General features: G+C 33.7%; 1 protein-coding gene across 1 annotated transcript in view; it reads right to left on the bottom strand.

The window, feature by feature from the left end:
• Positions 1 to 18,331, bottom strand: part of LOC148829314 (phosphatidylinositol phosphatase PTPRQ-like) — a 90,027-nt gene that overhangs the window by 57,547 nt on the left and 14,149 nt on the right. The window contains exons 11-24 of the mRNA XM_088923767.1: positions 17,975 to 18,235; positions 16,541 to 16,671; positions 16,312 to 16,441; positions 15,964 to 16,117; positions 15,151 to 15,257; positions 13,515 to 13,612; positions 10,048 to 10,213; positions 9,519 to 9,779; positions 8,683 to 8,843; positions 7,947 to 8,058; positions 7,012 to 7,238; positions 6,210 to 6,279; positions 5,894 to 6,093; positions 3,214 to 3,454 (exon numbers count right to left, since the gene is read on the bottom strand). Coding sequence (XP_088779893.1) covers positions 3,214 to 3,454; positions 5,894 to 6,093; positions 6,210 to 6,279; positions 7,012 to 7,238; positions 7,947 to 8,058; positions 8,683 to 8,843; positions 9,519 to 9,779; positions 10,048 to 10,213; positions 13,515 to 13,612; positions 15,151 to 15,257; positions 15,964 to 16,117; positions 16,312 to 16,441; positions 16,541 to 16,671; positions 17,975 to 18,235 — 2,319 coding nt within the window. The remainder of the gene's footprint in view (positions 1 to 3,213; positions 3,455 to 5,893; positions 6,094 to 6,209; positions 6,280 to 7,011; positions 7,239 to 7,946; positions 8,059 to 8,682; positions 8,844 to 9,518; positions 9,780 to 10,047; positions 10,214 to 13,514; positions 13,613 to 15,150; positions 15,258 to 15,963; positions 16,118 to 16,311; positions 16,442 to 16,540; positions 16,672 to 17,974; positions 18,236 to 18,331) is intronic.

Here is an 18,331-nt window from a genome sequence, read left to right on the forward strand (position 1 = left end):
ATGAATTTCAAGGCATGTTTCCTATTTTTAGAAAAAGGTACTGTAGAATAGATGCAAATGTGATTTTTCTAATGAGGAATGCAGATTTTGTAGTTTGTTGTCTTAATGTACATAATGTAGTAAATTTCATAACCTTTGACTGACACTTGAAAGTAAATAATTTTAAAACTATGAAACTTGTCTTAAAAATGTTATCCATGTTGTTGTCAAAATTATATTAAACAGAAAGCAAAATGACATGCGATGTTAAAGATCAAACAGTTAAACTAGTTAAAATAATATTTTAAAATGATAGCACTTACATAACAGAAAATATTTTATCTAGTTATGTATTTGATATACTGTATATATTTGGTATTATTTGATCGGAACTAAGATAGTTTTAACAGTGCGATGCTATGATTACCTCTGCTCTTTTACTTTACCATATTGACATAAGCTTGTGGACGGCTCTCAGAAAAATCACAAAATCACATGAGTGCATCTGAATGTCTTTTAAATCTTGGGTCATGAAGAGTTTAGCAAGCTACTTTAGCAAGGACTTATAAGATTCCGGAAGACTACCACACCAGGGTGTAGAAGAACCTCTTTAGTGAGATGTTACCAAATAACTCAATAGTATTAATACTGGTATTCTGGAAAAGAGAACAGCAGATGTCAATATAAGGATTATGGGAATCCAAAACTAAGTAATCAAATTTCACCATCTGTTTTTCTAAGACTCTAAGACTCCTAAAGTGAACTGTGTATTGTACATAAATTTTCAAAACAAAGTTCTAGAACAATAATGATAACCTTCAAAGTTAAGATAAAAAAACTAAAACCTACAGGTAAACTACTGAGCTATTAATAATGATTTTGTGGTATACTTTACCAATTAAATTGAATGCTTTCTGTATATAACTATAACAGCTTTGCAGACTACAATTTTGAACTAAGTTTCTTCTTTGGAGTCTATCTTGAAAGATCAATTTTTATATGAAACTAAGGAGGCACTAGCCTCAAAATATTTGACCCAATTTCTAATTTTATATTCATTACTAGATTCTAACTTTAAACAGCTAGAATCTAATAGAATTAGATTCGGGGTAGAATCTACTGGGGTAGAATTTTGATCAAATTCAAAACCACTCAGATATTGGGTATGGAATTTGTCATATGGGCGTAAGATTATCCTGAGTCTCAAGCAGGCTACAACAGCTAAAGACTCATAACTCATTCGACTTAATGTGAGGAATCGTCCTTTGTATACTTCAGAATGTGCATTGAAATGTACGTGTAGGACATGCGCTTCAGTTAACCAAGGCAAGCAATGAATAGTGCAAGACCAACAAGCTGGGTCACAGCAGCATATCAGTACAGAGTCATATTACACTCTGTGGCTTGCCAACATACTTAGTGTTTGTGCCTCGATGAGTTGATCCTATGTGAATTTCTCCTTTGTGTTGGTTAAGTACTTTTATTCCTGCTCAGAGGTATCCTGTTTCTGGTTTATGCACAGAATACCCCATAAGGTAGATATTTCCTGCTTATTTCACTCACTCAGAGTCAGATATTGTCCTTCACAGCTGACCAGTTCTTTTTATTCCTTGGCTTAATCACCATAGGCTGGCATTTAAATGTCAACCGGTGGCATCATGGATAAAACTGACGGATATTTTGTGCTTTAGCACGATTGTTCAAGTCGAGTAATTTTAGAAAGTGCAATATTATAAATACATGCATGCACCAGAATATATTTCACATTGGGAATAAATGAAAAAACTCCCCTATTTTACAGAAAACATCAATGAAACAATACAGTAATTCCCTTAAAGACAGATATAGTAGTATTAAAACTACATTACTTCTAGCTCATATACTGTAGTACAGTATTTATTAAGGAACAAGTAACAGGTTTATTCCATGCGGAAAAAAAGAAGAAAGAGAACACAACGTTTCGGCCGTGGAGCCTTCTTCAGGTGTGAGGACCTGCTCACACCTGAAGAAGGCTCCATGGCCAAAACGTTGTGTTCTCTTTCTTCTTTTTTTCCGCATGGAATAAACCTATTACTTGTTCCTTTGCAGCCTACGCATGCTGACGCAGCTACCCACCTGAACTACTACAGTATTTATTAAGGCAGAAATAATTTAATTTACTTGCTTAGTGCTTTATTATTTGAATCCTTAGTGATATTCTTTTGTTGCCTGTACTTGGTATGATATTTTGCCTTGTATATTTCCCAATATTGAGTGCAACAAAATGAAAAAGGAATCAATTATGCTCACACAATGCTCTGAAACTCACTAATAAAGCATTTCAAACTAGGCATGTAAAAATGACAGGATTCCTTACTGTAATCTATATACTAATGAAATCCTTCAATTAAAAGCATTTTGTTAATATAATATTTTTACAAACATATTTTATCTTATTGGATGTTCTTAAATAACGATTGTAAAATCCAAAAAGCCCAAGGCACAGCTTCACTAGCCAAACTAGCCCATTTGGTTAATACTGTTTCTAGCTCATTTAAGGGTAAAAAACTAGACTGATGAGGTAAGATTTAGAACCACAGAGCAGAGGTGTTATTAAAATGATTTGTCTGTTAGTCTGGGTTTCAAATGAATGCTGGAAAATTTGTGACTACTTGGATTCTAAGGAGAGCAAGATTAGGATGATAAAGTGTATGTTTAAATGTACAGTACGTATGTTTCTTGCATATTAATTATTATCATTTATTTATATTTAAAAAGTAGTTAATGAAAGTTCCTTTATTTAAATTTTTAGATGGCTCACTGCTTTCAATTTATTTCCCCTAACAAACTAATATAATGTTTCTATGATCTGTTCAATATTTAATCATAATAAATTACTTGAATTGCTCTTTTTATTATAAAGCAGTTTCAGAATTTTAAATGAATAAAAACTTTATTATTGATAGTACAATAATGTAACATGTTATAACATTTCATCCCTGATTTTTCCACGGATAGTTCACTTCCAATTTACATATTAAACTCACTGCTCATTTAAATTACACTTTTCCAATAGCTGGAAAATAGCATGACCTTCCTGACAATCCCACAGCCTAAACATCAATCCTTGCCTACTTTCTGCAACCTATAAAACTCTTATAGCATGTCTGGTTCTCCAAGTCATCCCTGTGAAAAATTACATTTTATTTCTTGGTTGTATGTACAGTATGTCTTGATTGTTGATTGTGAAGTTACCTGATTCTGGCATTCTGACCATGTAACTTGCAATCTGTCCCTCCCCGTCACTGGTGAAAGCAGAAACTTCAAACACGTAAGCAGTGTAAGATTTCAGCTGGTCCACCACCACGCTGATTGGTTTAGCCCAGGAGGACGCAGGAGGTATGGCTGATAAGGTCATCGGTGGAGAAGAGGCGGAAGTCAACAGAGAGGACACAGAGGGGCTGGGTGTACTTCTTGAGAGGATTTCAGCCGCATCCTGTCATTCATACAAGTACAATAAAAATGACTTGAATGTCTTTTGTAAACAAAACATTTATTGTCGACTTTTTTATCCATTTGTGTTCTGCTGTACCTTAATGGTGCTTTTGATACTTGATAGATACAGTAAGAAGCTTGTTTTTGTTATTAGATTTGCTTTGTTGTGACCTAAATCTTGCCTGATATCTGCTATCTGACATCTAAACCAATAGAACACCGGCTGTTCAAGCTGGAAGCTATTGAAGCTGGAGCAACAGGTGCTCTGCAAGGATCTATTCTTGGTCCATATCCTTTTAGTATTTATATGTTTTGATTATGTCAGGGTCATATTCTTTGCATATATCACATCAGATTTTACTCTATGTTTATACTGTCGTTAATACTCAAATTGGTGTCTGTCAAGGAGCTGTTTAACTTATAACAGTGTTTAGATTATGTTAAAAATGAATGCAGCAAAACCTTTTTACCTTTAACCTGTGACAAGACCAAAATTTTGTTGACTGACTCTCCTTATCAACTCTGCAAATATGTCAAGCTTAGTTTGACTACTGATGCTCCCAAAATCTGTGCAAATAAGAAATCTTGGGGTAATTTTTGACTGAGTCTTGGCTCATGTTCACAGTGTAGTGGATCGGTCTTTTTTCATCTTCATTGTGCATATCTGTGCACACCACACACCGTTATGTTAATGCAATGCCTGCTGATCTTTCCAAACATTCGTAATAGGTTGAACTGTTAACTCCCTATATTTCTATACACTGTTTGTGCTTTGCTGACATTCTGTTTGTTCCCAAAAAGAGACTCCTAAAACTAAGAGACCAAGCTGTCTATTTTGTCATTCCAAGACTGAAATTATTTCCCTGTTAATATCAGATCTTATAAATAAGTGAGCACTTTGCAATACTGTTTAGAAATTACTTTTATATTCTAGCTTTTAATCGTGTGAAATGTATAGTGTCCTGAGATGATGTGCCATGTTTTTTATTTATATTATTATTAGTTGTATTAAGAGCTATAATGAGCAGCAGACAATAATAATTCCTTAAACAGAGATTTTCAGCCCAAAGAATTTTAAAGCACTTTACACACAAGAGGGGCCACACTTCAATCACTGCTGAAGTGACACGTCACAGTCATTATATGCCAGCAACCACACTACACAACCAGTTTGTGTGCTGCTCACAAGAGTCTTGATCTGCATGCACTTCTCTGAGGACAGCTTATTCACTGCTCGGAGATACAGAACTTGTATTATACTGTATATTTTAGCCTGTTTCACCACATGCAGCAGCTATCTATTTATCCTTTACAGTGTAATGATGCTCACTATCACCAAGCCCAATTATTCAACAACTTCTCAAGGTCAAGGAATAACCAGAAGGAAGTGGTGTGCGAGGTGTCCTGGTTTCTCCTGCACTAAATGTGTCTAAGACTGTGCTGCTTTGCAGCATCACTGATTTCCAATCACCCTGAATGTTGATCTTTATTTTAGAGATACATTTAGTAAAAAGGGCTTAATGCCTTAGACACTACACACATGTTTAATACTCATTAAGATGTATAGCTATAATTTCTTTAAAGATGATTAAAATGATCATTTCAAAGAAATAATTTGAACTGATTTTCAGTTGTGAACTGATATAGATGTGAATGATGTCTCAAAATTGGTCATGAAGAAACACAAATTGCTAAGGAAAAGCAATGCATTACAGAATCAGCTAAGTTACCCTGCATTTGAAATTCAGGAGAATTTTGAAGTTCTGCAGATTTATATGGAAAAATAAGTGCCTAGCCATTTTACCTGGTACTAATCTATTTCTGATATGCAATCATTTATTGTACAAAATGAAAAAAAAAACATTTATTTCACCATTAGAACAAAAAAATTGGGTAAATAACCAAATCAGTAACACATGGACATTCCTAGAAGACAAGAAGTAAGGTATGGGAAGGAATTTATGGAACCTTTTCTAAAGGTTTTTTTATTATTTCGTTTTTTTTATTTGACATCACATGTGTTAAGTTTGTAATCTTTATTAAACATCGATCCATGTATTTTGTTTGTTTAGGCCCATTGTGAAATTACATCAGAATGGTGCTCATGATGTGTTCTTGGCTCTTGTTATAATGTGACAATTCAATCTACAGACAGAAATGTGTATTCTTGTTATCACTGATAACCGGACAGTTATATACTCACTGTTTATAGTGATTTAAACCACGTGAATACATTTTATCCACACATGCGGTCCATTTCTATGCTGTAATAGTATTAAAAATTTACATTTCACATGATTTAGTTTCACACTGCTGCACAAGTTCTTAAATTACTAGTATATATAATTTTAATTATATTATGCAATGATAATGTTACAGCTTCATGTTCTGCAATATGGTGAATACATTTGTTTTTTACTTTATAAACAAAGGTACTTACATTACAGTGAGGTAAAGTCCCTTTCATGATGTCTTCTGCGTTGACTTCCCAACTTCTTACAGTTTGTCCATTTCGAGCATGTTTTACTTTGATGGAAAATTTAGTAATAAGTCCATTTGTGCGTATGGGTAGATACCAGGTAACCTTCACAGTTGAGTGATTGTATGAAAAAGCAGTGAGATTTGTAACAAGGCCAGGAGCTAAAAAAGAAATGAAGAAAAACACACAAGTGAGTGTTTAACAATTCATCTTGTAATGTAAATCAAAAGAGCTTTCAAAACAAAAGAAAGTGTTCTGTTTAAAAAGAGATACATACGGCTTTCAGCTGTTTTGAAGTAAAGTGAGCTGGTAAAAACACCAATGCCTGCACTATTTTCTGCTGCCACCTGCAGAAAAACAGATCACCCGAAAGCAAAAGTACAGTATAAGAAATCTAATTGTTAACATGCTCACTTCACTTTTTCAAAGATGTACAGTAGAAGAGCAAATTCATACTTCAAACCTACTACAACGTATAACTGCAATATTTCCCTATACCAGAAAGGAATCTTATGCATGGTAAAGCCCAGAGACTTTAAACAGTGAAGTCTCTTTTCATACTGTCTGGATTAAGGTTAACGCTACCAGGATGTGGACAGATGTCTATATGAATTATGATTTGGAAAAATCATAATGTACATTCCTTTCCAAATGGGACAGAACTGGAGGATATACCCTATGTAGAATGTGAATAAAGACATTTTCATGTAGTATATTATTCTACCAATGTAATGTTGTTTCTATAAAAAAAGAAATGTGGATCAACTTCTAGTTATGTCAGAAATAAATCTGCTGATGTGTTTCACTATCAGGGTAAATAGAGCTGTTGACAAATACTTAACAGCATGAGACCAGTACCTGTTATGAAAAACCCTTCACTAAAGTTCTATGTATAATCCTGTCTATGGTTTATAGCTAATTCTTTGCAAATAAAGGTCCATTTGTAGTTGCTTTATATACAGTAGCTCTGTTCAACTAGTTGGTTCTACAAGTGCACTCACTTAATGTTCTTAAAAATTATTCAAACTTATTGTAAATACTGAATCTTAACATGAATTTTCCTGATCAGTCAATTTTACCTTTATGTTGTAAGTGGATCCAGGGGTAAGAGTGTTGAGAAGAAATTCTGGAATATCAGAGTACGTTAGCACTTGAGTAAATGATGAATCAGGCCAAGGGCAGACTTCTTTGTACTTAATAGCATAGGAAAGAATTTTTCCATTGGGCTCTGGTGGTACTGTCCAGGACAGCAGGATACCTGTTGAACCAACCCTCTCTCCTTCAAGATTTAAAGGAGCACCTGGAGCTTTAAACATAATTAAAGCACATTAAGTAAACATTACATAAGTAAAGCTATAGAAAGGCCTTATTCAGTTATTTAAAAATGTCACTTTTAATTAAAACATAATCATTACAAATGGGAAGAAAGAGGTAATTGCATTATTTCTTTCTGCATGATTTCCAAGAACACAGACATAACTTGAACTTGATAAGAATTTTGGACAGAATATACGCCCATCCAAGATGTTCAGAATATAATACCAAGCAGTTTTTTAACTGCTGTGTCACTCAGATATGTGTGACTAACTCTGACACACACTGTAATGTTCTGCTTTTTTAACAAAAGTTTCACACATTTAAAGATTAGAAAAATATAGGTCTTTTATCTGAAACATATGCTTAAATAATTTATAGAATCTAAACATAACAATAAATTACGCAGTGGTGCATGTACATGCCCGCTGGGTGATGTAAAAAATTGCTGCAAATACCCATTTTTTATCAAGCACTTCTGCCACAACAGTATTAACTTTAAGGATGTAGCAGCTTAGATTTATTGGAATTCTAAAAGTTAAGCCTAAAAGCAAACCAAATATTTAATCTTTTCTCAATCTTTTTTTCCTGAGAGACTGAGAAAACCGAGAGACATACATTCAAAATATAAGCTTCATAAGCACTTTAAAAAAATAATTCAGCCCTTATATTATGTGCTATTAGGACATACAGTACTTACTCGTTTCATTTGTTGTAACAATTCTACTAACAGGTGAACTGTATGCTGATGAAGAAACTGCACTGACAGTAACTGTGTAGGGCTGCCCAGGTGTGACACTAGAAACATCAGCCTATGGATTTAAAAATAAAAGGCATTAATCTAACTCTGTATACCTAGAAAAATACAGTACTGCTCACCGCAAAAACACTGAAAGACACATATTTTTATTGTCTCCATTAATCAACTCAAATTTCACTTGAAGTATAACAAAAGATAATGAAAAGTTACATTACCTGTGCTGACACAGATTCCACCCAAACAAATATAAGCAGCACAATAAAACTAGGCATTTTAATAGATTATTAATCTCTTCAAGATGATCAACTAGGTTTTGCTGCTGTTCAGTAACAGCCAAACTCCAAAAAGATGCATCACATTAAACATTTAGACATAGACCTGACAGAGGACTAAGTAATAAATAATGAACCTTATTACTCAATAGCACTGCCCTTCCTTTGTTATTTTGTTACACTCAACACTTCGCAGATCACATGTTAAGAAACAGACCACTGAAGATGTTTGTAGTACTAGCAGTAGCTCTAAACCTGGGGCAGCCATTGAAGTTTTCTGTGTAAGACAATAAATAACATAAAGAGGGTCCTGTTCCCAAATACATCACATGGTTGAGCAAGAGTTCCTCTCTATAGCTGCACTATGTATAGGCAGCAGCAGTTTTAGGAAAGCCTGCCATTACCTGTGACTCCTCAGCACTGAGGTTAGTGACAGTAACGGTGCCTTCATTAGGGGTGACATCCACTTGGTATCTGTCGACATGCCCAGAGGGTGCTCTCCATCGAAGAGAAAATCTGTCAGACGATGTACTAACAACTCGCACATCCTGTGGCCTGTCGGGTTCTTCAAGATATTGACAACAGCTGCATATTAGTTGTTTTGGTCAAAAAAAGATCTGATAAGCATTTCAGAAAATTCAACCTTTTTTAATTTGTTCAATCATACTCACACATCTCATAAAGTGCAAAAACACATTAGAACCTCTAAAGTCCTGGTAAATTGGTTGAAAGTTTTAAGAGTTTGTAAACCACAAAAGTCATCTGAAACTAATTTATCAATTTGTGTTTTCATGCTTTTCTTCTTGATTTTTATTACAAATACTACTAATTCTACTGGAAGAAATTTATACTATTCAGTAATTTAAAACCTAATTTGTTGTCAAGCTAATTGTGGAAACATTGAGACATTTATTTTTTTATTTTAAAGTACTAATTTAACCTTTAACCAATACTTTAATTTCTGATTATATAGAAAGCAAATATTTGTAATAATTACAATTTTTATGACTCGGTTCCTTAAATTCTCTATGACATATAGTTATTAAAATTACATTACATATTGTAATAGACAATATACTGTATATACATACACAACATATATATATCACAACACAGATTTGCTTTATTGTATTTGAACTAAAAGAAACACTTCAGAACAAAACAACATAAGAAAGGTTACAATTGAGAGAATGCCATTTAGCCCAGATGGTAGTTAAAGTACTTAGTGTATTTTACTCACCTGTCACTACCGTCACAAATGCAGCCATCCCAGTAATCCCTAATCTGACTCTCTGCACTGTAATATTGTAGAGATTTCCAGGAAATAGGCCTGAGGCTGTATAATTTAGGCTCTCTTTTGAGATATTTAATTCATAAATAAAGGAAGTGTTTGTAATACTGATCTTGTAATAGTCAAATTTTCCAGGGCTTGATTTCCACATTATTCCAGCTGCTGATGTGTTAACATATGTTAAAGACAGTGAGCATATCCCAGATGGCCCTGGAAAGAGATGTATATGTACATAAGGGAATGTTGAGCCTCATTCTTATCAAATCAACAATGATACAATGATCACAGTTGTTAATCAATAATACAATGACCATGTTATACTTGTATTTTCAAATAATTCAAGTATATTTTAATGTAAGGCTTAAGTTAGCCCACATGTACTTCCAGTTCTATCATTAAATGTATTAATTAATCATAAAAAACATGAGAAAAACATTTTCTCCTCAACCTAAGAACAATAACAAAAATCAGCTCTTACGTGCGGTAACTATTTTGGTAACAGCAGCACTCGTCTCTGATCCTTTTAAAGACTGGAGTTTGAATAAGTACTCAATTCCAGGAGCCAGATCTTTAATTCTAATTGTACTGTTGCGGAGGGTGGTTTTATAAAGAGTTTCCTTGCTTTCTGACAAACCATAGCTGAGCTACAGGGCGACACACAGAGAAAAGCTGTTTTAATTAATGATACACATTGCAAAAAGTAGGCTATATGAAGCGGACAACATTCTCTTACACATGACTAATAAAACAGTCATAGCAAATTGTTAAGCTAGTTTTTAAGTTTTTTATATCCTTTGCATCTTACATTTCCCATAGAAATGTGTATTGAGCATAAGAAGTTTGCAGTAACTTCCTGATGGTGACACAGTGACTCAGCAAACGTCAGGGTTAAACTGAGAACTAAAACACTGTCCCTGTCCTTTCTTATCACAGTGCAGTTTCCATTAACACTTTGTATTATCACTATTTCTTGAACTGCAGAAATAATCTAATGTATTAAATTGATTGATTATGTAGGCTTAGTAATATATAAATCATAAATATTTCAATCTTAAATACTAAAGATGGCTTTAGAGCTTCCAACTAAATTGTATCCAAAAAACAGGATAATTCCTCTCCATCTGAGTGCAGTACAGTAATTGAACAACACTGCTGTGTTTCACAGTATGAAAATCACTGTATGTCATAGTAAGTAATTGTATGTGCAATAAAGACAGATGTTTATATATTCTGTTTAAATATCCAACTGTGACTCACCCAGTGACTTTTTTGTCTTAATAATATAATTTTTATATCACCTAAAATCATGAGGAAAGTAGGGCAAAAATTAATAAAACTAAAAATAAGAAAACTGAGACTAACTGTACTTTAGTTTGTGGTTTACAAAATCTCATATTCTATATTCTATATCATAATTTGTATGATTTCTATGGATGTAATTTCTTATCAGAAAGAACATTAAATTTACTTCATCGTTCAGCCTTTCAGGATCTTTCCAGTAACAACTGGATCATTAAATTTTAAATGATCAGGAACACAATCTCTTTTGGGCAAGCTGTCTCTGCTAAGCAACCCATCCAATAATGCTTTGTCATGAAACATTAACAAGCAGCCTCATTCCTTTATAAAAGACTCATTCAGATTCACACAGGAAGGTGTAAATTGAGAACTGTTCTGCAGAGTTCTAGCAGTGTTATTCATTAATAGCTCAGTAACATTTCTAAAAAAAATATTTTTCATTTTTATAATATTAAGGACTATATTAGTTCAAACTTTGTTGTAAATAAAAGCATACTGTTAGATCAAGAATACAGGCTGTTTCCCATGGGACGTTTGCCTTAATTCAGTTAATTTCAGTGCCAATATATAATCAATTGTGTATAAACCTCTAGATCTTCCATACATATAGACTTTGAAATAAGTAAATCATGATTGATGAAAAAGCACAATAAGGCACTTGTATCCATCATTCTAAATAATAGGTTTAATACATCTTAGAGTTACAGTATATGTGCTTTGTTGGAATTTTCCACTAAAAAAAAAACAACAAATAGCCATATATGTTAAATATACTTGGAATCCAGAATACAGCAAGCAATTAATTTATGGAGATATTTTTTCATATCTGATTTGAAAATATCTGCATGAAAAAACTTTAAAAAGCTGCAAAGTTTTCTTCTCAAAGCTGTTAACCCAAGAAAAAAAAACATTTACTTAAATTAAATTAAATTAATTAAATAATCAGAATAAAACATTTTTACATGTGGTGGAAGAATCCTGCAATCAAGAAAGGAAGGATATTAATTAAAACCACAGAGACAAGAAAACGTTTGTGAACCCCCAACAGAATTAAGTGAATTCAAATTTCTTACCATGACACCTTTGTTTAATCAAAGTTTTAAAAAATATTTTTTAAATGCAATGGTGTATGAAGTACAAGAAAAAAGGAACCCAAAGCTCCCCAAGACCTACCCCGAGAAACACCCAGGAAGTTACATAGAGCTCCAGAGTAATATTTAAGGATCTGCTTTCTTCCCTTACTGTGGCTAACGTCAGTGTTCATGCTTCTGCCATCAGGAGAAGTCTGAACAGGAATGGTTTTCTAAGAGGATAACCAGGAAATAACCAGTGTTCTCTAAAAAGATCATTTCTGCCCGTTTCAAGTTCACTAAAGACATCCTGGATGATCCACAGGACAACTGAAACAAAATTCTCTGGACAGCCGAGGCAGAAGTTGAACTTTCTGGTCAGTAAGAAACGTTTTGTGAGGCAAAAAACAAACATATCCTTTCAACAGAAGAACTGCATCCTGACTCTCAAGCATAGTGGTAGGGGTATGAGGATTTGGGGCTACTTTTCTGCTTCAAGAACTGAACAGCATGCCATCATTGTTAGAACGCTTAGTTTGGCATTGTGTCTTAAAATCTGGCGGAAATGTCAGGTCATCCATTTATCTGCTAAAGCTGAGTCAAAAGGAATGTGAAGAGGGCCATACAATGATCCTAAACTAACAACCAGATATACACAAAGGCTAAAAAATATATTTCTTCTTTAAGTGCAGACTTAAACCTCATTAAAATATTATAGCAGGACAGGAAGTGAACTATTCATGCAAGTTAACCCTCAGACTTGAAGCATGGCTTCTGCGAGGAAGAATGGGCAAAAAGTCCTAGAAACAGATGCAGAAAACACATAAACTGTAAAAGGTCACAGCTGAAGTCATTGCTGATTGAGTTGTGCCATCGGTTACTGAATCCAAGGGTTTACATACTTATTCACATCAGGATATTTATTGTTGGATCATTTTGTTAATTAAATATACCAAATATATCTTATGTCTTTGTGTTATACATTTATTCAGATTATCTTCAAATTTTATTAAGACTTAATATCTACAGTATTTACATTTTAGGGCAAGGACATAGACAATATAATACATACCAACCTATAAACAAACGTTTTCTTGGCATTATATACTTTATCATACAAAATGTTTGAAATAACTATCACTAATTCAGTTTTAGGATGTGTAAAGAAACAATAGATGAGTTTCTTCACCATCTTTCATGTATGTAAGTAAAAACTAGATACAGTATACAGGTACTGTATGTATCTCCTTATTTTTTGAAGGTGGTGAAAATATTCTAAAATTGAAAACATGCAATGAAGTTGTTGTTGGGTTAGTTCACTAATTTATCATTTGATAGTATATTATTACTGAAAAAATCTAGTGCACTCTCCTAATGCTGTTCTAGGTACCCAAGGTTTCTGAAAATGGCTATTTAATGTAAAAAAAAACATTATATTAGCTTTTATATTCTTATGTCACCGATAGCCTTGAAGGATAGTATTGAGTGAAACATCTTTATCAAGCAGTCAAATTAATGTGTTCTTATCAGTAAACATACACATTAGAATACACCACTGAAGTATTTAACAATTTACCTTATAACCATCAACATAGCCACGTGGATGACTCCAAGTCACATATATAGAGTTTTCATCTTGCTCAATGAAATTTATGTCCACAGGGGGTTCTGGATCTAAAATACAAACTCAGTTGTTATTTCAATGGATCCATTTTAAAAACTAATCACATTCTTGACATACAGTATAGACTGGTGAAAAGGTTAAAAAGGACCACAAAATCCATTTATTTTTTATATAACCACCTTACATTAAAGTTTTCTTTTGAGTTTCATATAGAGTATCAGTTAGTGTGAAATGGGCCTAGAAGTAACTAAGAGAAGACCATAGAATGCTACAGTGAAAGGCCAAGAAAATACCTTTATCTAGCAATGAATATTAATGAGCACTTAGCCCTTTAAATACAGTATATAGATGCTTTGCTTTCAAACCACCTACTAAATGATTTTATTTGATCACTTTTTAATTGTGTATAATTACTCTGTCCTAATAAAACAAAACATATGTACATTTTTTGAAGTCATAATTTCAAAATACTGTAACTACATGTTGAAGAAGCTCTTCTGTTCCATTTCCACCAGAGGGCAGTGTATGTTGCCAGGTGAAAATTTGAAAAAAAATCTAAAATGGTTTACTAGAAAATTCAAGACATTTGAGGATGGAGCTACTGCATGTCAGCATGTAAGCTAAAAAGAAAAAATCAGAGTTTAATTCTACCCAGAAATGTAAAAAGAAAGAGTTATCAAACTATATTTAGACAATGGAAGACCCTATAACTAAAATGTGTCTTACCCTTTCTTTTAACTTTTCTGTGGGGAATTATCCTGTTTCTTAATTAACATAAATTATACATGGTAAGTCTCATCCAGGTTTTTAGCATTTCTTCTAGTTTGGTTTGTAACAATTAAATATACCATATAGATTAAATATACATATATTAAATATATTGTATATTTTGGTGTTGAGAATAATGTAAACAGCCATCTTAAGATTTGAATGAATTCCAGTTAAAAAAATTAAAGCTACAGGTAGGTACAATTCAGTGCAAGGAAATAATGTACATTTGTCAAAACAAAGTGCATTGTCACCTAAATTGGTAGGTATTTAACCTAGGATGATATTTTGACATTTCTTAAGCAGAGTTCTGTCTTCTCTTGATGTGATTATTTTTCATTGCTTTATATCTACTGCAATACCTGATTTTAACTGTATGATGTTATTCTCTTGTTTAGGCCACTATCAATAGTATACACATGGATGAGTTTTAAATAAATATAAAGAAAGGTGCTCTTTCATATCATATGGAAACATCTGGCATATAAATCCTCTGTTTTAGTTTTGTTCTGTTATTCTTTTTAGGTTTTTGCACCTAAAAGTCAGTAGCTTTTGGATTTTACTAATATACTGGGTTATTAGTAAAAAAACAGACAATATAAGGTACAATACAGGACACTTTATATTTAATAAAACACCTGCTTTAGCCTACTGGAAAAACAACCGTCAACATGTTTATAATCCAAAGATCACAAGAAATAAAGCAAGTATATTACAGTATGTTACAGTATATTATAGCCAGTACTTTAAATGTGCTGATAAAAACTTCATTAGTGCTAAAACATCTTCATTACACTTCATGAATGCTGCGAGAACTCACATGTTGTAACATGGATAACATTTGGAAGACTCCTCTTCGTTCCACTTGTGGTCACTATGTCAATGTTATAGCTGCTTCCAGGAGTGAGATCTCTAAACTGGTGATATCTATTAATGCAAAAAAAGGCATTTTCTTTTTATAAAAAGGACATTTAATAATTAAAAAGCAAGCACAAAGATACACCAGATTATAAAACAATATACTGTATATCTATATGTATAATTGGATGTTTATCAAAATTTATGCACAGTACTCTATGTATATAATGAAGTTTTTTAATTAAATTAAAACACCAATATTACATTTAGTCAATTTAACCCGTCAACTACTCTGACATCTTCATTTTCTACATAGGAGCATTCTGTCATTACCTCGATAATGAAAACATGTTCAATTTGTACAGAGTGTACAGTTCTGGCAAAAAGTATTTCACGAGGAATGAGGGCAACTGCAGATTGTCCGAAAGCAGAATCATTTACTGTATGGAGTTTGTGAAAACTTGGCTTAACCTGCTTGGCGGAGGGCCAGCCTCCCGGCGATAGGCCCTCAGCCAAGCTCGGTGAAACTGCGACCAACAGAGTAGCTGCAAAGGTGGAGGTGAGGTGGAGGAGGGATGCAAAATAAGCGAGGAAGAGGAGAGAGTGACATGTGGTATACGGTGTATGGGAATTTGAGAGATTACGTCAGGGGAATTGTGGGTTGCGTCATCTGAGCTTAATTAGTCCGGCCGTTTTCATTCCTCCAGAACACGTGTTAGAACACCATGAAGGGCTAATTTTCACTGCATTTTCAACACAGAAAGAAAAGTCCTACCTTGGATCAAGAAAACTGAACTTTTTTTCTTTATTAAAACTTCCATTTGTTATGGACAGAACAAAGCCATCAAATATATGCTGACCTGCTGACCAGCTAACAGATATGGCATTAGAACTCTTATTGAAGTCCAACAATTCAACTGGGCTTGGTGCTGCAAAAGAAAAACATGTTGTGATACTAATTTTCTAAGATAGCAGTTTTATTTACTTAGAAATAAAATGTAATAGTAGGCGTTACTTTTCAATTCAGATATACATTTATCATAGATTTGATTTTGAAAAAGAGGATGAGTTGAAAATGTCAGGCTAGGTTCATTTTTCAAAAGAGTCCTGAAGCAGGACTCACCTGTTTGAATTTGCTGCAGCACCTGCATGCTGTCCTTGAAATTTTCCTTCTCAGTTCGAATAGAAAAATTATACATCTGTCCAGGAATAAGGTTTGTAAACAAGGCTCTTTCATCTTTGATTTTTTTAACCTTAAACAACACCAAGAAAAAAAAAATATGGTTAACATGGCCAGTCATGTAAAAAAAAAGTCAATGTTGGGTTTTTTTTACATCACTAATTTTACTTGCCGTGAAAGTGGCAGCGCAGTTAATACATATAACTTCATACTGCTGAAAGCTCCCTTCAGCTCTATTCCACTGAACATCTATCGACGTTTCTGAGACTTTCCCTTCATGGACATTTGTTGGTGGAGCCAGACCTACAAAAGTCAGAATCAATTCATAATTACAACAATGGATGTATCTGTAAACCCTCTCAATGCATGTGTTGGTTTATATACAGTATATACAGTACAAGTGACTATATTTGGGTAGTATGTCAACATTATTATTATCACTTCATATTGCAGTGTTCATGTCCCTATGGAATTCAAGAATTAAGGCCAACTAAATAGGAATATTGTTTTTTGAATTATGTATTATCATGTTGCAGTATAAAATAGCAAGCACACCTTCACAAGGCACTGTAATAACACTTTTAATTATTTTCCCAAATGAATTAAAATGACCATAACTCTAATCCAAACACTAAACCCTACCTCTAACTTCCTAACCCTAACAAATATTATGTTATGGCAAATGACATGTCATGTCAGCAGAATAAAGGGATGCTGTTGCAGGTAAACTGCCACTAGACACCATTATTCAGACTCAAATACCTTACAATAGCCACTCCTGGGGTGACTGACTAAATTATTGGTTAATTGGTTAACCATTTACTCACATTGTCTCATGGGTATAATCTATGATTCTTGTTTAGTGTTTCTGTGTGGAGTTTGTGTGTTCTCCTCATGGTTGTGTGGGATCCCTCAGGGCACTCTGGTTTCCCCCCACAGTCCAAAGACATACTGTTAGGTTAATTGGCTTCTGAGAAAACTGGCCCTGGTGTGAGTGTTTGTGTATCTGTCTGTGTCTGGCCTGAAATGGACTGGCATCCTGTCCAGGGTGTACCCCGCATTGCGCCTGCTGCTTTCTGGATTTTTTAGTGTTGTTGTTTGTTGTAAAACCAGAAAAGGCTTGCAAATAAAGCCTCATGGCCACTTTGTGGTCTTTTGTATTTTTTGTGTGAGCACACCCTTGGGACCACCCTGTAATATTGGAGCAATAGTTAAAAACGAGTAAGAATTATGTTACAAAGTCTTATGTGACCTCTAAGTATGTTAACTGGCCTCTCAAGACTGGAATTGGATAAATCAAGAGCTACATAAACCAATCTACACAAACATAAATTATTGTTGGAACTGAAGCAGACAACTATTTATCACCACCAAGCCATGTAACAGATTGACCACTGGAATTTTCCATTATTAAAAGGCAAAAGGCATTTGTCTTTTATGTTTTCCTCTTAAAATGCCATTATTTGTTATAACATTTATACTAATTGTTTTGCTAAACATTATTCAATTGTTAATCTTACACGCCAACTTCTTAGTTGCAGTTATAAAAGCACATACTGTATATCCCTTTTCCAGAAAAAAACAGAACAGTGGCTACTGTACTTACAGGTTTTTACGTCTGGAACATGGTAGACTGCACTGGCCATGTTTCCACTTGTTGTGTACACAGAAAAGTCATAATTGGTTCCAGGTGTCAAATTTTCAATGGTTATCTTATCGTTACTGTCAGAGAGAATTTTTCTTTGGCTTCCTCCTTTGTATGTAATATTTATTCCATCAAATATGCCAGCATTTGGCATTTGAATGTAAAGTACAACAGAATGTGTGTTTTGTTCATAAGGAACCACTATCTGAACTCTTTCAGGATCTACAAAACAAAAATATATTATATAGAAAGGCAGGAACCAATCAGAGAGGCACAGTTAAAAGTGATGTGTAGGTTTCTAATATTGCTAGTCTGTTA

The sequence above is a fragment of the Atractosteus spatula genome, chromosome 8 (genome assembly GCF_055471065.1).
Source record: "Atractosteus spatula isolate fAtrSpa1 chromosome 8, fAtrSpa1.hap1, whole genome shotgun sequence".
NCBI classification, from domain to species: Eukaryota; Metazoa; Chordata; class Actinopteri; order Semionotiformes; family Lepisosteidae; genus Atractosteus; species Atractosteus spatula.